Genomic DNA, 24312 nt, shown 5'->3' with positions numbered 1-24312 from the left:
AAATAAGTTGGAAAGAAAGTAAGCCTCGCGCCGTCGTCGTTGTCGTTCGGCTTCGGATCGATTGATTGATTAATATATTTGGATAATTTTTTTTAATTATTTAATTTATTTAATTTAATTAATTAACGAAAAATCTAACCCATTTAAAATTCTACCAGCGATGCGACTTGGTCCATTTCTTTTCCGGATTATTTTAAATTTATTTTCTCAAAATATTTTAAATCTGGAATCATTCCCTCCTGTTCCAACATCCATAGTTATTTCTAAAAGGTTGCAAACATTTCAGAAACAGTGCCAGAAAATGGATATAAATATGTCTTAATCCCAGAATCTTTTCTTTCTAAATTCCAGTGTGGTTTACAGCCTTCAAGTGGTTCGCTATTTCATCGGCGCTTTTGGTACCGATACTCTGGTGAGTTAAATCGTTCTATCCTGGGAGGATAATATTTCAACACCTCGGGTACTTGAGGGGAATAATTTCCTTAAGGGCACACTGTGCATTTAGTGGACTCGATTTTGTTCCGAAATATGTTTACTGATTCTGGTTTCTGATAATCTCCAGTTTCTTCCTTATTTCTATTTTTCTTGTTTCTGTTTTATGTTACGGAAATTTACTGTTTCGTAATATTATATTATAGTAATACAAATTATTAACAATCTTAAGAAAATTATTTTTTATACTATAACCTGTATTCTGTTTTCGAGATTAAAACCTTTGTGGTTTTCCACTCCTTCTAAATTTTTTTATTTCTGATTTGAAGATAAAAACTTCATCGGAGTATTAAAATTCAGAAACGATTTGAAGAACGTAAAAACTCTACCGTTTACTTGTGAAATAATATGTAAATACTTCGGTTTTTGTTTCTTAATTACAATACTTTTTACTGTTCTATTTTTAGCCATTAATTGAACTCTTCTGTTGTTGACAATGAGAAATGGTAATTGATAATGAAAATCCTTCTGCGACTGTTAAGGCAACGACAATAGCTTCATCAAGCCGAACTGTAGTACCATCGGCCAAAAACACGGGAAACTTTCTGGAGCCAACTTTAAAGAATGGCAGCAAAGGGTGTTCTTTTAGCTTACCACGCTTGGTATGCATAAATTCACCAGTGAAGACCCTCCAGTGCCTTCCACGGACATGCTAGATAACGAGAAGTTTATGATTGTTGAGGCATAGAAACAGGAAGATTTTCTTTGCAAAGGCTAAATCCTAAGTGCTTTGGAGGATGACTTGTACAATGTCTACATTGCTATGAATACTTCGAAAGAATTATGGGATGCACTTGAGAAGAAGTACAAGACTAAAGATGCGTGCTTGAAAACGTTTATGGTTTCCAAGTTTCTATACTATAAAATGATAGACAGCAAAACCGTTGGAACCCAAGTTCAAGAGTTTCAACTTATTTTTCACGACCTTATTGCTGAAGGTATGGTAGTGAATGAAGCATTTTAAGTGGCTGCAATGATTGAAAAGTTGCCTCCTTCGTGGAGAGATTTCAAAAACTTTCTAAAGCACAAGCGTAAAGAAATGAAGTTGGAAGATCTTGTGATTCGTCTCTAGATTGAAGAAGATAACAAAACAACCAAGAAGAAGTCTCGTGAAAATTCAACAATTATGGGAGCTAATATCGTTGAGGAGATTGCTCCAAAAAGTAAGAAGAGGAAGAGGTATTCTGGACAGACTAAGGAGCAGAACAAGAAATAATTCAAGGGCAACTGCTACAATTTTGAAAAAGCTGGTCACAAAGCCCCTGATTGTTGTCTCCCGAAAAAAGGACAAGAAAAAGGGACAAGCCAACATAGTGGAGAAGAATGATGACATTGATGATATGTGTGCAAATGCTTTCAGAATGTAACTTAGTTGGAAATCCGAAGGAGTGGTGGATTGACTCTGGAGTCACTCGACATGTTTGTGCTGTAACAACAAAGATTGAGGGTTATGGGAAGATATTCCTGAAGATGACTTCCGGCAAGTTGTTAACGCTCAACAACGTTCTTCATGTTCCTACTATTAAGAAAAATTTAGTTTCAACTTCTTTACTTATTAAGAATGGATTCAAATGTGTATTTGTATCTCACAAAGTTGTTGTAAGCAAGAATGATATGTATGTTGGAAAATGCTACCTCACATAGGGTCTTTTCAAACTCAATATAATGGTTGTTGACAATATTTATAAATTTTCAGCTTCTTCTTATTTATTGGAGTCAAATGATTTATGACATGTTCATTTAGGACATGTCAATTATAAAACCTTGTGAAAGTTAATTAATTAATAAGTATTGCCTAAATTTGAGTGTAATAAATTAAAATGTCAAATATGTGTTGAATCTAAGTTTGTCAAACATCCTTATAAGTTTGTTGAAAGGAATTCAAATCCGTTGGACTTAATTCATACTGACATTTGTGATATGAAGTCAACACCATCTCGTGGTGCAAAAAAGTATTTTATAATTTTTATTGACGATTGTACTCGATATTATTATATTTATTTTCTTAATAGTAAGGATGAGACAATTGAATCATTTAAGCAATACAAGAATGAAGTGGAGAATCAATTGAATAAGAAGATTAAAATGATTAGAAGTGATAGGGGTGGAGAATACGAATCTCCTTTTGCATAAATATGTTCGAAAATGGAATTATTTATCAAACAACTACCCCCTACACACCTCAATCCAATGGAATTTCGGAAAGGAAAATCGGACATTAAAGGAAATGATGAATGCCTTATTAATAAATTTCGGCTTACCGCATAATTTTTTGTGTGTGTGTGGGGGGGGGGGGGGGGGAGGGGGAAGCTATCCTTACAGCTAACCGAATACTCAATAGAGTACCCCCACAATAAAACACAATATATTCCATATAAATGGAAAGGAAGAAAATCCAACTTGAAATATTTCAAAGTGTGGGGGTGTTTAGCAAAGGTACAAGTACCTTTAACCAAAAAGGTAAAAATCAGACCAAAAACTGTGGATTGTATTTTTATTGGATATGCTATAAACAATAAAGCATGTGTTTTTGGTTCATAAATTTTATAATCCCAAAATTCATGTTAATACGGTAATTGAATCAGATAATGCTGAATTCTTTGAAAATATCTATCTGTATAAAACTGAATGTGAGTCGTCAAGTGAAAGACCTAAATGACCACGGGAAGACCAAAAGAAAATACTCCAAATGAAGAGGATCCAATATGTAGCAAACGTCAAAGAATATCTACTTTCTTTTGACCAGATTTTGTGACATTCTTGCTTGAAAATGAGCCTCAAACTTTCAAAACAGCTATGTCATCTTCTGATTCAGAATTTTGAAAAGAGGTAGTCAATAGTGAGATTCAATCAATTTTGGATAACCATACATGGTAATTGGTTGATCTTCCTCTAGTAAATAAGCCTTTAGTTTCGAAATAGATCTTTAAGAGGAAAATGAAAACTGATGGCACTATTGGCAAATACAAGTCAAGACTTGTTGTCAAAGGCTATACACAAAAGGAAATCCTAGATTACTTTGACACTTACTCGCCAGTAACAAGAATAACATCTATTAGGGTGTTAGTGGATCTGGCGTCCGTGTACGATCTTGAAATCCATCAAATGGATGTTAAAACAACTTTCTTAAATGGAGAATTGGAGGAAGAAATTTATATTGAACAACCTGAGGGTTTTGTGGTTCCTGATAAAGAAAAGAAAGTGTGCAAACTTGTTAAGTCGCTTTATGGACTTAAACAAGTACCCAAATAATGGCATGCTAAATTTGACCAAACAATGTTGGCAAATAGCTTTAAAATTAACGAGTGTGATAAATGTGTTTACATTAAAAACACTCTAGGTTATGAAGTCATTGTTTGTTTATATGTTGATGACATGTTGATAATGAGCAAAGATATGACAAATATAAATGCTACTAAGCGCATGCTAGCTAGCAAATCGACATGAAAGACTTAGGAGTTGCTAATGTGATCTTAGGAATCAGAAATCATAAGACTCCATAAGGTCAAGCATTATCACAGTCTCACTACATTAAAAAAGTACTTCACAAGTTCAAGTATTTGGATTTCAAGATTGCCAAGACTCCAATTGACGTGAGTTATGCACTTCAAAAGAATAAAGGTGAAAGTGACTCACAACTAGACTATGCAAGAGTATTGGGAAGTTTGATGTATATCATAAATTGTACACGACCAGATCTAGCATGTGCTATTAGCAAACTGAGTCGGTTTACAAGTAACCCCAATCAAATACATTGGATGGAAATGAAACGTATTTTGGGGTATCTGAAACATACCCAAGACTATGTACTGCATTATAACAAATATCCTTCCGTGATTGCGGGATATAGTGATGCAAATTGGATCACCGGATCATCTGAAGTTAAATCCACGAATGGATATGTTTTCACAATTGGGGGTGGAGTAGTGTCTTGGAAATCATCCAAACAAACGTGCATCACACATTCTACAATGGAATCTGAATTCATAGCTTTAGACAAGGCCGGTGAAGAAGTCGAATGGCTCCGGAATTTCTTGGAAGATATTCTATTTTGGCCCAAACCTTTGGTACCTATATGTATATATTGTGATAGTCAAGCGGCAATAGGTAGAACAGGGAGAATTATGTATAACAAAAAATCTCGTCTCATACGACGGAAACATAATACCGTTAGGCAACTACTCTCTAGTGATGTTATCACAGTTGATTACGTGAAGTCAAGAGATAACGTATCAGATCCACTTACAAAAGGCCTATCTAGAGAGGCAGTTGAAAGATCATCAAAGGGAATGGGGTTAAGGCCTAGGATAAGTCATCATGACGGTAACTCTACCTAGCAGATTGGAGATCCCAAGAGCTAGGTTCAAAGAGATCAAACAAAGTTATGAATGACGGTTCAACATTGTAAAATAATTCAATCCATTCTCGTAATGAAGATAATTTTCAGAAATCGGGATAAAGCATTAAGGCTTTTTGATGAGTCATTAAAGCTTAAAGTTTCTTAATGATTTACTAAGTCTGGCAGGAAATGACCAGATAGTGTGTCTATAGGATTACACATTTAGAAATTATCTACGTGAGTGTGAAGTGTAAGACGCTTCAAGGGGAATGAAAGTAAAGGCTCATTCTCTAAGCACTCATGAAATCGGGCGGTGTTCATGGCTAAAACGAACACAACCGTGAGAACCATAGATGGTTAAGGGTTGCTTATGTGTCTTATGTTGTCTAGGTATACAACAAAGCTCGACGGTTCAAAGATATAAAATCTACCGATTGACCGAGTATATCTGATATAAGTTCACTACGAAAAGTTCAATGGAAAACCTACTTATCCAGATGCAATTAATCCTTGCATGTAAATCACACACTCATTCATGCATTCCTTTGTCTTATAGCCATTCACCATTCATGTGGGGGATTGCTGGGATTAAAAGATTGGTGAATGAGAAATGGAGGAAAATAATATGAAGAGAAAGTGAGCTCCCTTATGCTTTGGAAAAAATAATTATCCCTCATTGGTGGTGGAAAGAAAAGGGAATGTGCTTATATTGAGAAAGCACTTCCCTTGGTGTTAAATGGGTTGGAAAGAAAGTAAGTCTCGCGCCGTCGTCGCTCGCTCAGCTTCGGATTTGGTCAAAGATCGATTGGTTAATCTTTTTGGACAATTGTGTTTAATTGTTTAATTAATTAATTTAATTAATTAACGAAAAGTCAACCCGTTTAAAAGTCAACCAGCGATGCGACCCGGTCCGTTTCTTTTCTGGATTATTTTAAGTTTATTTTTCCGAAATATTTTAAATCTGAAATCATTCCCGCCTGTTCCAACAGCCATGGTTGTTTCTGAAAGATTGCAAACATTTCAGAAACAGTGCTAGAAAATGGCTATAAATATGCCTTAATTTCAGAATCTTTCCTTACGAAATTTTCTGAACTTCTTCTCCTTCTTCTGCACAATTAAATTCCAGTATGGTTTACCGCCTTCAAGTGGTTCGCTGTTTCACCGGCGCTTTTGGTACCGATACTCTGGTGAGTTAAATCGTTTTATCCTGGGAGGATAATATTCCAACACCTCGGATACTTGAGGGGAATAATTTTCTTAAGAACACATTGTGCCTTCAGTGGACTCGATTTTAGTACGAAACATATTTACTGATTCCGGTTTCTGATAATCTTCAGTTTTAGCCTTATTTATGCTTTTCTTGTTTCTGTTTTATGTTACAGAAATTTATTGTTACTTAATATTATATTATATTATAGTAATACAAATTATTAACAATCTTAAGATGTGCTTCCGACTAAGTTGAAATGGTCTTTTATGCCTATTTAAAACTCTTAACTGATATGTCATTCTTTCCTCATTCTTTATAAATTGGATATTATTTATGTAATATATTTTTTCTTCCAATCACTTTCACAATTTGCTTCCAGATATATTGAAGTCATTTGAAATGACTGTTTATAAAGATTTACACTACCCTTGTAATAAAACTATTTCACATTATGGTGTCGGATCGTGCAATACGCGATTAGTATAAACAAGTTAACTAATCAATTACGTAATCAAAATTGTATCCCGTAAGCGTTTTTAACATTCAAAATGAGTTTTTAATGAGTTTTTTCTCCTGAAAATCCAGTATATTGATTAACAATTATATATCCTTTAAAGTAATTTATCTTGCTCGTAAATCTTTTTGCGCGGATGTCGCGTTGTGTTTGCTCCAACTATAGTCTACAGTCCCTGGCTTTCCCGCTAACTCGTTCAAACAGAGGCGAATCTATGATTTAAGTTTTATGAGTTCAATCTTTAAAGATTTTAGCATTGAACTCATTGTCTTTTTAAAGTTATGGGTTCAAATTGCTATTAATTGCAACTTTAATGAATTCTTACATATAAATTTATGTTCTATGTCAAAAGTACTGGTTCAATTAAACCCGTCTGCATTCAATTCAGTTTCATCTAAAAGCCGAGATGGATTTCAAGCCACAAACATAAAAGCATAGGAGATGATATGTAGTTAATGGACTATAAACTTACAATCCTTAATTCTTGATCCTCTTTCGGTTTCATGCATGCTTGGTCGGGCTGCATCTTCGTAATGCCTATTATAGAAAGGGGGTTTTCCAAAAAATCAGGAGTAATTTGTGGATGGCTAAAGGGACATAATTGACTGACTGACTGAGTGACTATTTGGTAAAAGATGACTTAATCAATTCAATAAGAGATGTGGCCTAAACTTACAATTTTGTGTGGATTATATTTTTTGAGTTCTAAACATCATTTCTTTACCTATCTCACCTTACTACTTCCCAAACTAAACTTCCACCACCCATTTTTCTTCTTTAATTTCTTCTAAGCATACTCTCCTTCACTAGCAAATTTTAACACAATCTCTCTAATCATTCGTTATTATTTTATAGAAATAATTAGCTTTTTTATTTAGTGTATTTTCTTCCATTCTTCTTTCTGTGAGAGAGCACAGAAATTTGGTTTCGTCCATCTCTCTCCCTCTTCCAAAAAATATTGGGATTAGACTTCTCACTGGCATCTATCTCCTCCTTTTTATTCCTTATTTAGTTAACAGGGATTTCTCTAGCTGTTTTATCACATCTCCACATAAACTTTCAAGAGAGTAGAGACAAAAATAGGTCAGCCACTGTTATAAGATGTTTTGTTTCTTGTCATATGTTCTTATTTGAAAAAGTATATTTACACATCTTTTCAACTGCAACAACAGTTGAGATGTGCAAGAAGGAAAAAGGAATAAATGCATTTTCTATGAAGTTATTTTCTAAAAATCTAGTCAGGAACAATTGAATCTTAAGATTATATTGCTATTATTATTGTTAGTTGCTTTTGTTTTTGTCGTCATTGTTTTCAAATTGTTGCTGTCATCATTTTTGTTGTCAACATTGTTATTGTTTTCATAATTCCCGTTGTTTTCATCACGTTTTTGATGTTGGTCACCAGTAGTATGTTATTGTTATTGTTATTGTGGTTAACTTATACGCATGACCTATTTTGTAGTTTGAAGGCATGAACCGAGTTTGTTCGCCATATTTTGATCCTGATTTTGATAGCCTAGCTGAGAGGATAAATGGCCCAAAGTAAGTGATCAAAATGATTTTGTCAAAATTTCTGTTTGACAAAAATTCAATAGATTTAACTTAATTCTCCTCGTATATAGATGCCGAATTACTATTGACAATGAGAGCCTAGAGAATTGTACAGTAGTGAAGGTAAAGTTTTTTTTATTATTATAAAATTTCTCTTCGAGATGAAGAATAAATTGTTAATTTAAGGGGAAAATGAAAGCAAAATAGTTTTAGTTGTAACAAACCATTCGTATTACATGCAGATTGATAGTGTAAATAAGCAAGGTCTTCTACTGGAAGTGGTGCAAGTGCTAACAGATATGAATTTCATTATATTGAAAGGCTATATATCTTCAGATGCTGGATGGTTCATGGATGGTATTCGACATAATATACATTCACATTATTTCTGTTATTAATAACAAATTAATAGGATCTAACATGTTTCTTTTAAATGCTTGTTTTCAGTCTTTCATGTTAAAGATGCGCTCGGTAACAAAGTTACTGATCAGAGAGTTATCAACTATATTCAGCAGGTAATACAATCATACATAGAAGTTCCAGCTAAAATCCCTTTTGTTTGGCTGAAGAACTCAAATCCTTATGTTTCGAACTAAACTATAATACACAATTAAATTCCATGATTAGCGATATTAACTTTTAGAAGTTTTCACATTCTTTATTAATCATTGTGCCAAATTAAACTATAACAAACAAAGAGAGTATAACCATGAGTATCTACTTTGCATATTTACTTCTATATTTTAACATGTTGTGGTTGGTTATTTATACTTTATTACTTAGGTTATCAAATTAGAATGACTAAACACAGTTATTTATTATATAGGTCTATAGATCAACTTAATTTGATTGTTAAAATAACGTTGATAGATATAAATGTTATGCTCTCCTATTTATTAGCGTTGATTTTATGTATAGTGCAATAGAGTAATAACCTACAATAACTAGTTAAAATTACACGGCTAATACAAAAAATCATTAAACAATGTATACAATTTAAAACTCTTATCCATATCACTGATCGAAAGAAACATCCAGGCTATTGGTGCAAATAGGGAGGGAATACAAAAATCAAAGTCAGGAAGTAGAAATATTTTGAAATGTGAATCTCCTCCTGAGCCTAGAGCTATTGAAATGACTGGAAGAGATAGACCAGGGTTATTTTCAGAGATATCAGCTGCCCTAGCTGATCTCCATTGTAACGTTGTGGAAGCACATGCATGGAGCCATAATGCACGTTTAGCTTGCGTTGTTTACATTTCAGAAGAATATACAGACACCCCTATCGACCACGATCGCTTGCTAGCAATCGAAGATCACCTAACCACTGTGCTCCGAGCAACAACCAATGAAGAAAGTGGAAATCAACAACAAGTGAAGACTGCTTATGGCCTTAATCCTGAAGGAGAAGGCACAGTGACCGATGTTGAACGTCGATTACATCAACTTATGCTTTCTGTTCGCGACTTTGAAAGCCCTATTTCAAAGCCTATAAGGTCTCCAAGAATGGGGTCTCCAAGATCTGACATTAATGATAAGGAAGAGAAAATATTGAGTGTTTGCATTGAGAATTGTGATGAGAAAGGATACTCAATAGTTTCTATTCAGTGCAAGGACCGTAGGAGGCTCATGTTTGATACTGTTTGCACTCTTATGGATATGCAATATGTCATTTTCCATGCTTCCGTTGATTCTCGTGGAGGTTGTGCATTTCAGGTACTTCGTCTTCTTCTTTTGCTTGTTTTGTTTTTAAAAAAAAAATTCTTTGGCACCTCATAATCATGGGTTCACTCTTGTTTTTATATTTCTCAAGTGTTGTTGCTTTAGGAATATTGAAAAAATGTTCACATAGTGAAAGCGGAGATGAGAGTTTCAAAGTGATTTCCTTATAAATCTTGAGTCTTTCGAAAATAAAAATAAAATCACCTTTAGACTTGTTCCATATGGATTGAGAAGTCATGTAGGCCACTTTTCGAGATATAGGTGCCTGTAATAGAAACGAGGATGGTGTGACCTTGGCCTCTTAGAGATTAATCAGCCGTAGATAATAATGATTAGCGAAAATATAATACACAAAATATATATGCTGATGAAATTTTTGACGTCACAGGAATATTTCATAAGGCATGTTGATGGATATGCAATGAGCACAGAGAGTGAGAAAGAAAGAGTAGTAAAATGCTTGAAAGCTGCTATAGAAAGAAGGGCTTGCGAGGTCTGTCTTTTCTTCAATATATATATATAGTAATAGTTGGTTTAATTTAACTCATAGTCAGTCCACTTCTTTCTGAGCATCATGTTTTTAATTGGTTATTTGACAGGGAATTCGATTAGAATTATGTGCCAACAACAGAGTAGGATTGCTTTCTGATATTACTCGGGTTCTTAGAGAGAGTGGCCTAGCTGTTGTTAGAGCAGATGTAGCAACAGAGGGAGGGAAGGCAAGACATACATTCTACATAAGAGACATTTCTGGTAATGATATTGACATGAAGTTTGTCAAGTCCATGAAGACTGAGATGGGCGAAATTGATGTTGCTGTGAATAACGAGACAACGACGACAACAACAGCCACAGGCTCCATGACACGTGGAAGTTCTTTTCGATCTCTTGGGGATTTAATGAAATCTCAGTTTGAAAAGCTCTCCCACAACTTTGTTGCGATTTAGATGGTGTCACACTCTAGCCGGTTTAGCAATTAAATTATGTAAATTCCTAGCAGCATTTTGTTGTTTGATAGGTCATAGGTAGACATTGTACATATATACATAACCTGTAAATTTGTCAGTTGAATCTATTATTGCACATTTCAATTTGACAACCCCAAGGATATTATCTTTGAATAAAAGCTGGAAATTTTACTTTACCGAGAAAAGACTGGGAATATTGTTTTGTTTTGACCCCCAAAAAAAAAGAAAAGAGAGAGACTATTTTGCATACCTTATACCACAAAACAGACTTCCAAACAACCAAATCATATTAACGACGACCAGAAAGGAACCATAAAGGACACTTACCTCTCGAAACACAATTGCCAACAATGCACGAGATTCAAAACATTAGAACAATCATGTGTTGAGTACTGATGTTTTGATGACTAACAGAGTTTATTCAAAGGACATGCTTTAAGAACCAAGTTCTCAACGTAGCTGCTTAACTGTTCTAAGAATTAGGTCCTCAACGTTGATTGTAACGACCCAACCAACCGGTCGTTTTGAGCATTTGCATTCCGTTAAGCTGTTTTAAATCTTGAGCAGCTGCATATGATATGTATTATGACTTGTGTGAATTGTTGATTTTGGTTTTCAGATGATTCGTTATTGATTTGGAAGAATTATTCTCAACTAGGAAGTTTTAAGTTGGAAGAGTTGACCAACTTCGACTTATGTGTATTTGATCCCGAATTGGAGTTTTGATAGTTCGGTTAGGTCCGGATGGTGATTTTGGACTTGGGCGTATGCCCGAATATACATTTGGATGTTTTTAGAAGATTTCGACACTATTTGGCGAAAGTTGACAATTTAAAGGTTTGGAATGTTCATAAGTTTGACCGCGAGTTGACCTTGATGATATCAGATTCGGATTATAGTTCAAGGAATTAGAATAGTTTCGTTATGTCATTTGGGACTTATGTGCAAAATTTGAGGTCATTCCGAGTTAATTTGATATGGTTCGACACGAGTTTTGGAAGTTAAAAGTTTAAAAGTTCTTTAAGTTCGATTTGAGGTGTGATTCGTGGTTTTGATGGTGTTATGTATGATTTGAGGCTTCGAATAAGTCCGTATTGTGTTATGGGACTTGTTGGTATGTTCGGATAGGATCCCGAGGAGCTCGAGTGAGTTTCAGACGTAGTTCGGATCATTTCGAATGGTTGTTGTATTGTTGATTGCTGGTGTGTCTATAGAGCATCGCGATCGCGAAGCAGGCTCCCGATCGCGTAGAGGAATTCTAGAGCTGAGTAATTTTCTTCTTCGCGTTTGCGTCATCAGGAACGCGTTCGCGTTGGTTTGTGTTGGTTACTGTCTGTGTTCGTATATGAGGCATCACGTTCGCATAGAGCTGAGCTGAGAGCTAGGACTTCTTCATCGTGTTCGCGTAAGCTGCGTCGTGATCGCATAGTATAGATGTATGTGGTCATCGCGTTCGCGTGTGTAGTATCGCGAATGCATGGAGCATTTTTGGTGGCAGTTGTATTTGTTCTTCGCGATCGCAAAGGATATCCCGCGATCGCGATGGGTATTGATGCTCAGTGATTATAAGTACTCTATTTAGAAAGTTTCAGACATTTTAACATATTTTGAGCTATGGAGCTCGGATTTGCGATTTTGGAGGCAATTTTCACCACATGGATTGGGGTAAGTATTTTCTACTCGGTATTAATTTTATTCCGTGATTGGATCTTCGTTTTTGGCATTTGATTGGATTTCAAAAGAGAAATTAGGATTTTTGTGTAAACCTACCTTAAGTGAATTGTTGAGTTTTGAACATCGATTCAGAGTCAGAATTGAGTGAAATTAGTATGGTTGGACTCGTAATTGAATGGATAGTCGGATTTTATGAGTTTTATCAGGTTTCGTGGTGCGGTCCTGGTTTTGACTTTTTGGTTGATTTTGAGTAAATGTGTAAAGATTCGACCTTTATCATTTGATATTGTTTCCTTAGGCATTATTTGATGCGTTTGAGTTGCTTTTGGCTAGTTTCGAGCTGTTCGGAGGTTGTTAAGTGTGGGATGGCATTTCTAGAGTATTGTTTGGCTTGCTCGGTATTGGATTTGGCTTGTTCGAGGTAAGTAACACTTCTTAACTTGGAATTGAGGGTATTTATTCCTATGAAACGTGTTATTGGTGTTATGTTGGGGTGACACACATACTAGGTGACGGGCGCATGGGCGTGCACCATGGTAAACATGAACCAGGTTGATTTCTGTACTGTGTTGCTATCCAGTCTTTTTTATCTATGAAATTCCTATTTGTTAGAGTAATTGGGATGTGATTCATGCTAGATATCATGTTTAGGCTATGTGCTTATCCAGTTGAGACCTAATTAGGTTATTTTTGTTGTTTTGAGTTATCTGCTTTAATTGCAATTATATACTTAGTCATAGTTCATCATTTGCATATCATATCTCAGTCTCTATTTATCATTCACTATTACATTACATATTATCATTGTTTGGGCTGAGTGGTACGAGATTGTGAGCCCTTGAGACTTGGGAGATTGATGACTGAGGTGGGGCTGATAGCCGTGTTGTGAGTGTTATTGTGGATCGGACTGTACGCTGCAGCAAGTCATATTGGCTTTGTGACTATTATTTATTATTGTAGATCGGGTTGCACACCGCAGCAGGCCTTACAGGCTTTTGTTTTATGTAGCCCCTCCAGAGTCTTACATACCAGCAGTGAGCGCATGCACGGTGTTATATATACACGTGCTTCGGTGAGGGGCTTATGAGCCAGGCACCCGTACAGTGCTGACTGATTGTATATGTGTGATGAAGTGGGCAATTGAGATAGATAACTTGAGTATATTGAGGGTGAGAGTACCTGAGAATATCACCGTTAAATCATTCATTTGACATGCATACTTGGCCTGTAGGCATAGAGATGTATTTTTCCTCATGCTAGACGGTATTGTGATATTCATGATTTGACATGTACATTTGACATGTAGGCATTGAGATATATATTCCTCATGACTAGACGGTATATGATAATTGATAACGTGACATGCATATTGACATGTAGGAATAGAGATGTATTTTCCTCATGCTATGTGATAACGAGATGTTTTATCTGTTGTTGAAAGTTTGGCAAAAATCACAGTTCTTCTGATATACTCATATTTTGGTGACTCCGGTGAAAGATTTGGGCTTTATTGATGTACCTGAAAAACATGTCTACTTTTTCGTAACTGTGCACGAGCTGAGCATAATATCTTTTGAGTTATTACTTTACTACTTTCATTATATTATTACGTTGGCTATTGGTGTTGGACTATGGCCGTTTTTCGAGCTCGTCATTGCTTTCAACCTGAGGTTAGGTTTGTTACTTATTGAGTACATGAGGTCGGTAGTATTCATAAAATACTTTTGCTTCTTGTGTGCAGATTTTGGAGCTGATGTTGCTGTGTATGGCGGGAGCTGGCATTGAAGATGTACCTGCGTTCCAGATTGTTGCTACCACTAGTTCTTGGTAGCTCTAGATTTGAGATTCTATTCATGTACATTTCAAACAAATGTTGTATCATTTCTCATTTCAGTTTGTAAATCTAAATCTTAGTGGCTCATGACTTGTACTACCAGTCCTTGGGGAGTTGTATAAAAATTTAATTATTTCACTTTTGAATCTTAATTTTATTATTAAATTGTGTTTACCGTTATTTGGCTTACCTAGCGGGTTGTGTTAGGTGCCATCATGACAAGTTAGATTTTGAGTCGTGATATTGATGATTGCACATTCCTATAAGACAGTAACTTTATCACAAAGTTACTTAAGTCCGAGTTCGTTGGAAGAGGACTGCTAAACATGATAAGAGTTGTTGTCCAAGAAGATATGCTTTCATAACTGAGAGATAAGAGTTCCAAGAATTATGGAGTCCTTGGAGAAGTAGGAGTCCCATCAAACGAGAAGTTGACTACGCATAGGAATCCTAAAAGATCTCGGAGCCCAAGGAGTTTAAATACTATCTTTTTGGACTACTGAGATTATCCTTTTGCACATCAACTTAAGAACTACATTTTCTATACTCAAGTCGAGTACCAGTGTTTGTGTTCTTCTTGAGTCAATCTAGCAAATGTATTTTAGAAAATCGAGTTATAATCAAAGTGTCATATACAATTAGTGAGTTGGAGTGAGTGTTTGATTTTGCAAGTTAGAGTAACCTATAAGTCAAATAGTTGAAGTAGAAGAACTAGACAATATTGAGTTACATATTTGTAATCGATACATTTGGCTCATTGTTCTAGTGAAGTTGAAGCTAAAATACTACGTGGTAGGTCGTGGTTTTTACACCTTTTGAGCCGGGTGATTTTTCAAGTAAAAATTATTGTGTTTACTTTATTATTTATTTTTGCTTACGCTTAAGGAGTAAGGTAACGAACCAAGTTCTTTAGTAATCCATAAAGGCACTCAATCTAACAATTGATATATCCTTGAAGTGATCAGTTTTATCACCATGTGTAAACTTATTTTTATGAACTTTCACATACTTAGGATCCAGCTTAGACAAAGATTTCTCATATCCAATTCTAGTCTTATTCCTGTTATGATTTTCTTTTAGCCAATTTAGCGCATCTGAGGACTTGTTCCACTTAGTGATTCTGGTAAGTCATAATTAGCTTTGTTCATATTCTCTTCAAGTAATCTATTCTTTTCAGTTTTAATGTACAATTTTTCTTTTGTCTTTTTTATTCCTTTTAAGGGAAATCTGAATCTCACTAACTAATTTCTTATCTTTATTTAGTACTTTATTTGATTTCATACTTTCAAGTTTGAGTGCTGCATTTTCAGTTTTAAGAACGTGAATTTGTTCCTTAAGATCTTTTATTTGGTTTTCAAGTTCATCATTATTATGTTCAAGACTTAAGGGTCTAGTTTAACACTTGAAAATATATTCATTAACTGATCATTATTAGAACTCAACCTATCAATTTCGTTTATCAAAGAGAGCACTACATGCATCAATTCTTTCTTAGACATTGCATGAATGTTTTCTTTGAGAACAGAAAGGTTTACCTCATTAGATTTATTCTCATAGTTTGAGTCACTCATGGACATCATAGCAAAAACTCCATCTTCTTCACCTTCGCTTTCTGCTTCTTCATCGGAAATATCTTGAAAGGCTGCTAGCATGGCTCTTCTCAAGTTGTTGTCAAATGGCCTCTTTGGGGACCTAAAACACTCAAGGACCATGTCCTTTGACTGTTTTTTTCTTCGTTTTTGCTCTTTTCTTTCTGAAAAACTCTTTTAGCTTGCAAGTTAATACATCAAGTTCTTCCTCATGAAGGTCTGAATCATCACTCACATCTGTTGTCAAGGCTAAACTTTGTTTTTTCTTTGGCTCATTCTTGATTTGATCATTCGTACGAAGCTCATAGATCAACAGGTTTCCAATAAGTTCATCTATTGTCAATTTTTCTAGCTCCTATGCTTCTTGGATGCATGTAACCTTATTCTTCCATGAAGATGGCATTATCCTCAAGATTTTTCTGACAAGTTCTTTAGAAGAAAATACTTTTCCAAATGAGTGGAGTTCATTAGTAAAAAGAATAAATCGAGCATGCATGTCCTTTATTGTCTCCCTATCATCCATAGAAAATAATTCATATTGTCTCATAAGGAGTTCAATTCTGACCCTTTTTAATTGGTTAGTGCCTTCATGAGCAATTTGCAAGGCATCCCAAATTTTTTTGTTGAGGAACAAGCAGAAATCCTGTTATATTCACCCGGACCAAGTCCACACGCAAGTATCTTGATGGCCTTAGCATTCTTCTCCAACATCTTGTAATCTTTAGCATTGAATTCCCCCTTAATTTTAGGCATCGTTTGTCCGTCCCTACTTTTCTTGGTAGGGATTAGGGGTCCATCAGTAACTATTTCCCACAATTCATAGTCTCCAGCTTGCAAGAAAATTATCATGCAATTTTTTCACCAACTATAATGTTGGCCATTAAATAATGGTGGACGAGTGGTAGATTATCCCGTATTCATTCCAGGTGGTGCACTCATCTTTAATATCTCTCATGGTGTTAGACTTTATTACTAAAAACCTTCTCTAATACCAATTATTAGTGTGGTGCACCACTTAGATACATGTATAAGAACTTGGTTCTTATATATACTCATTCGTTAAACAACTGAAATAGTAAAGTGCAAAATCAAATACACAAAAGATTTTTATGTGAAAAGCCTCCTTTCTCAAGGGAGTAAAAATCACGACCCACCTCTGGGATTTCTCATAAAAACTTCACTAAAAAAACGAGTAGTTTCCGGTTACAAAACTCTTATAACCTAGAGACTCATTCCTAGCCACTTGACTGCCTACAACTACTCTGATTGTAGCAAAAAACGCAAGCTAACTCTAGCCTAAGATTTGAGTTCTCTCACAGAGAAAACCCCCTCGAAATGCTTCTTGTATAAGCAAATAAGATTACAACTCACAAGCCTAATACAATTAACTAGACTAGACACAATGAATTTGACAATGTATCAAGGAACAAGTTCTCTAGTCTGGTTCTTCTGCGCGTTCCAACCTTCAATATCCACTTTAGAATTTTAAATTCGTTTTTTCTCACTTTTCTCTAAAGAAATAATAGAAGTGTATACCTACAATGAAGTAAACTTGGATTACATATAGGTAACACGTAAGTAGCATAAAGATTTCAAATCATAAAAAGAAACAAATAATAAGAGACCTACTTCATAAAGAACTTACCATATATGACAACATTGTTTTCCTTATTTGTTTCCTACTCCAATTCTAACTCTTTTCCAGTAAGAAACCTGTTTTAATTTCCACCAATTTCGTACAAAATATATCCCTTAAAGATCTCCCTCCTAACGCTAGAGAATAAAGTAAGTATAGGAAAAATATGATCTTTTTTCCTAAAATAAATCCACTTTTAACTCTACTTCCTTACAGACTTGGTCTCCAAGTTAACAATAAAGATTTACCAAGATTCTCTATTATCTAGGTGGTTAGTGTCACGACCCAAATACCTAATCAGTCGTGATGGCGTCTATCGTTGAACTAGGCAAGCCAAAATTCTCAATATGCTTTCAATATATAATAGAAGTGAGCTAAAGTAATTAAACTAACTGAAGGTTTACAAAATAATGGGGTAAAAACCCAAAACACAAGTGCGGAATGATAGCCCAACATCGGTGTGTCACTAAGTCATGAGCATCTATCAACAAATCTAGAAAAAGAGTCTACTACAGTCTGTGCCAAATGCCAATACAAGAGAGAAAAGATAATAAGAAAGGAGAAACAAGGACTACAGACGCCGGCAGCTACCTCGTAAGTCTCCGATAATCAGCTCGCGCACGAACTCAGCGACCGTCAGAACCGTACACACCTGGATCTACACATGAAGTGCAGGGTGTAGCATAAGTACAACCAACTCAGCAAGTAACAAAATTAAATAAGGAACTGAGAAGTAGTGACGAGCTATTAAAAAATACAGATGATTTCAAAAGTTTTCAGTAAAGGGTGAACATGCTTTCAAATCCGGTGGTATAAGTCAAATCAGTTCGAGCTCAAGTAAGACAAATATGAATCTTCCAGAAATTTCACAACAACAAATAACAACTAAGTGCAACAATAAATAAAAGCAAGTACAGCCTCTCAAGGCAGCAGTCACTCAACTCATCTCAACAGCTCATACTCTCAGCCCTCAATACACACTCTCAATAGGTACCTGTACTCATTGGGGGTGTGCAGACTCCGGAGGGGCTCCTTTCAGCCTAAGCACTATATCGCTGCGGCGTGCAGCCCGACCCAATCATATAAGTAGCCATACGGCTCCTTGCGGCGTGCAACCTGATCCACAATCCATAAATATCCATAAGGCTCGTTGCGGCGTGTAACCCGACCCAATCATATAAGTAGCCATACGGCTCGTTGCAGCGTGCAACCCAACAATCTTCTTGAAGATACCTCGAATAATCGCCTCACACCGAGCTCTCAAAGTCCCAAAATCAAAATGGGAATCAAACCCTCGAAGTTCCATTTTCTGCTCAGTTCTTCCGCACCTGCGGACATTCTGTCGCATCTGCGATGCCGCACCTGCGAAAATTCCATTGCAGGTGCGGATCCCATTTAAGCTCCCAGACTTTGCATCTGCGGTCACTCATTCTCACATGCGGGCCCTGCTCGCTTCTACAATTTTTCCCACCCTGGCCTTTTTCCGCATCTGCGCCTCCCCTTCCGCATCTGCGGTTTCGCAAATGCGCTCCTAACCTCGTACCTGCACTTCCATTCCAACCCAGTCTTACCCGCATATGCATCCTCCTCTTCGCTTTTACAGGGCCGCACCTGTGGGTTCCCACCGCAGGTGCGAAACACCAGAACGCCAGAAAAAAACCAGCAATGCCTAAGTCCAAATTTCATTCCGATGGGCATCCGAAACACCCCCGAGGCCCCCGGGACCTCAACCAAACATACCAACAAGTCATATAACCCTATGCAAACTTAGCCAAACCTTCGAAGCACTCAAAACAACATCAAAACACCAATTACACCCGGATTCAAGCCTAAAGAACTTCTAAACTTTCAAATTCCACAAATGACGCCGAAACCTACCAAACCACATCCGATTGACCTCAAATTTTGCACACAAGTCATATTCAACATTACAAACCTATTCCAACTTCCGGAATCAGAATCCGACTCCGATATCAAAAAGTCAACCCCCCGATCAAACTTCCCATAATTTGACTTTTGCCATTTCAAGCCTAAATTAGCTACAGACCTCAAATTCACCGTACGGACATGTTCCCAAGTAAAAAATTACCCAACGGAACCGACGGAACTGACGAAACTCCATTCCGGCACCGTCTTCACACAATTCCGACTACGGTCAAAATTCCTAGACTTAGCTTTCGTTTGAGGGACTAAGTGTCCCAAAACACTCCGAAATTAAAAACAAGACCTCCCGACAAGTCACATAAGCAGAAACAGATACGGGAAAAATAGTAAATAGGGGATAAGGGCTAATACACTCAAAACGACCGGTCGGGTCATTACAGTTAGTAGGTCATAAAATACGAAATAAGATAATATCTCTCTCAAAAGTAAATCCTACTCCCCCTAGAATTAAGTGTCAACACTCTGCAAGACCAACCCAGTAGGACCAGGTCCTTCACCAGGTCCTTTGGCCAACCCAATATATCTGCCATGTTTGTTAATCATCAAAACCAAAACTCTCCAATTTCCAACAATTACATAAAATTAGGTAATCACCTTATATCTCAACCACCCAGAGCAGGTACCATACATATACAACAAGCACACAAACAGGCACATCAACACCAACACCTAAATCTATTTTCCCCCTTTTGGCATCATCGAAAAAAAAACAAAAAGAAGTTAGACAGACTAAGCATAGTTAATGCAAGATTCATGGCCATTTAGGCTACAACACAAGCTCAAGAATTATAAAAAGAAAATAAACTAAGCTGATGATATAACCATGTGCGAAGCAGTAAAACAACATAAGAGAATTCATTTAGCAGTTCCAAATTAAGCCCAGGGCCTTGACTCAAAGCATTAGAGCAAAATAAACTAAAACATCCTGCAACCTACTCAGAACTAGAACAAAAGAAAAATAACTAAAGCACCACTGGGTTAACAAAACAAGCTGAAGACATGGAGTAAAGGACCAGGGTCAAGGGTGAGAGGAAGAGGGGGTCAAGGCTTTCAAAAGGATGGCAATCTATTTGGAATGAGCCTCTTTATCCCTTCTGAGCTCCTCCCTAAGCTGCCGGGTTACTTTTCTCAACTCATCATTGTCTTCTCTAAGCTTGGCATTATCCTCAAGAGCTAGCTCCAACCTTTTAGAGAGCTCTGCTTCCCTGCTGCTACCAGGTAGAATAGCAGAACATGTTGGTCCCCTAGCCTTGATCTCCTCATACCCACACTACTTGAGGGTAGAAGCATCCATAACATCATTGTGATTTCCAAACGTAAGCTCAGGCAAGGCAATATTGAGTTTGTCAAACACCTCAGTTAACATGAAGCCATAAGGCATAGCATACTTAGGCTTGGAAGTGTCTGCAGCCCTTGCCATGTGCTAAATCATCTGGCTAGGGAGATTGATAGCTCTACCTGTATCAAGTAGTTCCATCACAGCCATGTCAAACAGGGTAGCCTCATGCCTTCTCTAAAATCTCTACAATATGAAGGAGTTCACAAAGTGAAACAATAGCTTGTCAAAAGGAGTCATATCAGTCTTGTACACCTTCTGGGGAGCATCTAACTCAAACATCTGAGAAAACTTCCTGGTGACCACAGTTTTTGTGTCCACGTCATTGTCTGTGGCTGGATACTTTTTCTTCAAGTAATTGTCAAAACCTAAAGAGGGAATATTCAGTAGCATCCCAAGCTCTTCAGCATCAAACTCTATCTCAACCCCCCCTTACAGAACTCTTAACCACTTTGCCATAAAATTGGAACTTTGCTTAGAACTCCACCACAACAGGCACACACATGAGGGAATGCCTTAACAAAAATGTGTCTCTATCCCTGTAGTTCAAGTTTTTCAACTAATTGAGCCATACCTTTCTCATTAGTGTTTGCAAGAATCTTCCCGTTCAACACTTTTCTATTCCTGAATTCAGTAAGCTTGTCAACCGCAACAAGAATAACCCTCTTTTTCTTTCCTTTACTAGCTTTCTTGGATGTGGTAGCTGCCCTGGTGGGTTTAATAACCTTCCTATTTGTGCTGGTGTCTTTTCTTGTATAGTCGAGTTAGACTCATCCTCATCACTCAACTCAACTATAGGTTCAATCGTAGGAGCTTACTTTCTTGGCTTCTTGGCACCTCTCGACTCCTTAATGATCTACTCATCAATATCCTTTATTTTACTCCTTGTGAGAGTAGTTCGAGAAGGAGGGGCCACTTCTTTTCTTGCAGGGATAACTGATTTTATTATTTTTCACAGGGGCCTTCTTGCTCTTCTTGCTACTTTAGGCAGGGGTAAATCATCCTCATCACTGCTGACCTCCTCATGAGTTATCAAAGGCCTAGTTTATTCAGCCCTTTTCTGTCCATTTGCTTCTTCTAAAGGGGCTATGACACTAGTCCCAATAGCCATAGAGCCTTCAGATTCCCCACCTGCATTCTCTTCCCCACTCTCACGTTCAGTACTCTCACTTTCACTTCCCTTTTCTTCTTTCTCACCTTCACTCTCAGAGTCTCCTTCTTCCTTACTATATTTTTCTTCCTCTCAAGAATCTCCCACTTATTTACCTAACTTATCTTCTACCTCACTTTCCTTTTCCTCTCTAGATTCCCCATTATTCTCACTTTTTTTCTCATCAGTATCATGAGCCATATACTGAGCCTGGTACTCCTCACAACTAGCTACCTCTCCTCCTTCTTCCTCTCCTTCATCATCACCCTTATCCTCAGTTCAGCTGAAAGAGAGACCATCAAAAGCCTCTTTATTCACTGGTTCTTTATCACCTTCCCCCTCAACCATAGGTATGACATTTGTAGTATCTACCCTTTTCTCCTGAGTTGCAGTGTCTGTCTCTAAAGTAGGTTCCTCCACTCGTGGTTTGTCACTTATGGGTGGAATAATTTCTAAGGGTGCAACTTCAATAGCAGAAACCTGAACATCTAACTTTGATGGAGGTAATTTTACCTAATCAGTAGTAATTGACACAGATTCCCCCTGAGCTACAACTTCCTTAACCACCATGTCCTCCTTAGTAGCAACACGAATCACCACTTTGTCACTCTTAACAGATTTTCTTGATGTAGCCTTGATCTTAGTGGGTTTAGAGGTCGAAGCAGACACAGGTTCATGTGAAGATGGTTTTGGGGATGAAGGTCTAGTAGAGGTGGGAATATCGGGTGCAGCATGAGCAGGGGATGATGGTGCAGGTACAATAGAGGGTATAAGTGGAGAGGGAACATGTGTAGGTGTAGGTTCACTGGTTATTTTTGCACTTTTCTTTGGTTTGGGCTTCATGTTCTTGGGTTTGACTTTAGTCTTGGATGAGGATTTTGCTTTAGGGGGAGTTTGGCTTGATTTAGGAATGGTGATGAGAGAATGAAATTGATGAATGAACTAGAGAAAGTTTTCTTGATTCTTGCTTAGGGTTTGAGAGGAACAGTGAGGTCTAAGAGAAGGATCACAAGATGGATTTTAAAGAGGGTAGTCCTGATTTGACCGGAAGAAAGAGAGTAACTGAATTTGAGTTTTAACAGGACTCTAATAACTATTACTTTGGACTATTAACTGTTAGGAGTAATTAGACTCTAATTGCTCTATGATTCCCCCTTAATACTTGACTATATGACAAATAGGAGCGATGCTAACAAGATTAGATAGTTTGAGTATAGCAGTAATTTTAGATATTAAGCCCCAATAAATTAATACAAAATGACATGTACCTGAGTCAAAGAACCAACTCCTTACTCATTTCTGTAATAAAACTTCAGCACTATATATTAGCATCATAAGACATAGTTATCAGCTAGACTTTTCTGGGTGAGTGTGTGTGCTCAAGACAAGAACGACACTGAATCAAGCACATTATACTCGACTGTCTACATCTAATTATAAATTCTTATAGCCAATCATTAGGGTTCAACCTAGTTGGAAGTATTAATTAGACCCATTTCCACTCTGTTCCTTTCAAAGTGATCCCTATTAAGAGCTTTAGTAAAAATATAAGCAATTTGGTCTTCAGTTTTACAGAAGTTAATTGAGATATTTTCCTTTTCAACATTGTCTCTGAGAAAGTGATGTCTAATGTCAATGTGCTTGATTCTCTTGTGTTGGAAAGGGTTTTTAGCAATGTTTATGGCACTAGTGTTGTCACAGAAAATAGGAACACAATCAACAAAAATAATATAGTCCCTTAGCAGTTGTCTTATCCACAACAACTGAGCACAACAAGATGCTTCTACCACATATTCTACTTCAGTTGTAGACAAAGCCACTGAGTTCTGCTTCTTTGTTCCCCAAGACATCAGGCAAGAACCAAGAAAGTGTGCTGTTTCTGAAGTGCTTTTCCTATCAACACGAAAACCTGCATAGTTAGCATCAGTATAACTAACTAGATCAAAGTTGTACCCTCTAGGATACCACAAACACAGATCATGAGTCCCTTTAAGATATTTGGGTATCCTTTTGATAGCCTTCAAATGAGACTCTTTGGGATTTGCCTGAAATCTTGAACACAATCCCACACTAAATATAATATCAGGTCTGCTTGCTGTGAGATACAACATTGACCCAATCATTCTCCTATATAGCTTCTGCTCCACACTTTTCCCTTTTTCATTAAGGTCCAACTTTGTTGCAATGGCAATAGGAGTGTCTATGGACTTAGAAGAGCCCATGTTGAATTTCTTTAGTAGTTCCTTGATGTATTTTTGCTGATGTATCATGGTTCCAGTAGATGTTTTCTTGATTTACAACCCCAAGAAGAAGTTCAATTCACCCATCATGCTAATTTCAAATTCATTCCCCA

General features: G+C 36.8%; 1 protein-coding gene across 2 annotated transcripts; it reads left to right on the top strand.

Annotated features, from left to right (window-relative positions):
• The first annotated feature begins 7302 nt into the window (after positions 1-7302).
• Positions 7303-10981, top strand: LOC104106852 (ACT domain-containing protein ACR2). 2 transcript variants are annotated; one of them, XM_009615496.4, is made up of 8 exons: positions 7303-7638; positions 8018-8097; positions 8178-8229; positions 8349-8463; positions 8554-8621; positions 9145-9822; positions 10217-10321; positions 10428-10981. In XM_009615496.4, the coding sequence occupies exons 2-8, from the start codon at positions 8027-8029 to the stop codon at positions 10773-10775; spliced, it is 1437 nt and encodes a 478-aa protein (XP_009613791.1). In that variant the 5' UTR covers positions 7303-7638; positions 8018-8026; the 3' UTR covers positions 10776-10981. The 2 variants fall into 2 exon arrangements, with proteins under 2 accessions (XP_009613791.1, XP_009613793.1); XM_009615498.3 differs by lacking the exons at positions 7303-7638; positions 8178-8229 and having other exon boundaries at positions 8047-8097.
• The last annotated feature ends 13331 nt before the right edge of the window (positions 10982-24312 follow it).

This window comes from Nicotiana tomentosiformis, chromosome 2, assembly GCF_000390325.3.
Source record: "Nicotiana tomentosiformis chromosome 2, ASM39032v3, whole genome shotgun sequence".
NCBI lineage: Eukaryota > Viridiplantae > Streptophyta > Magnoliopsida > Solanales > Solanaceae > Nicotiana > Nicotiana tomentosiformis.
The sequence above is the reverse complement of the archived record's forward strand: the minus strand, read 5'-3'. Positions and strand labels throughout refer to the sequence as shown.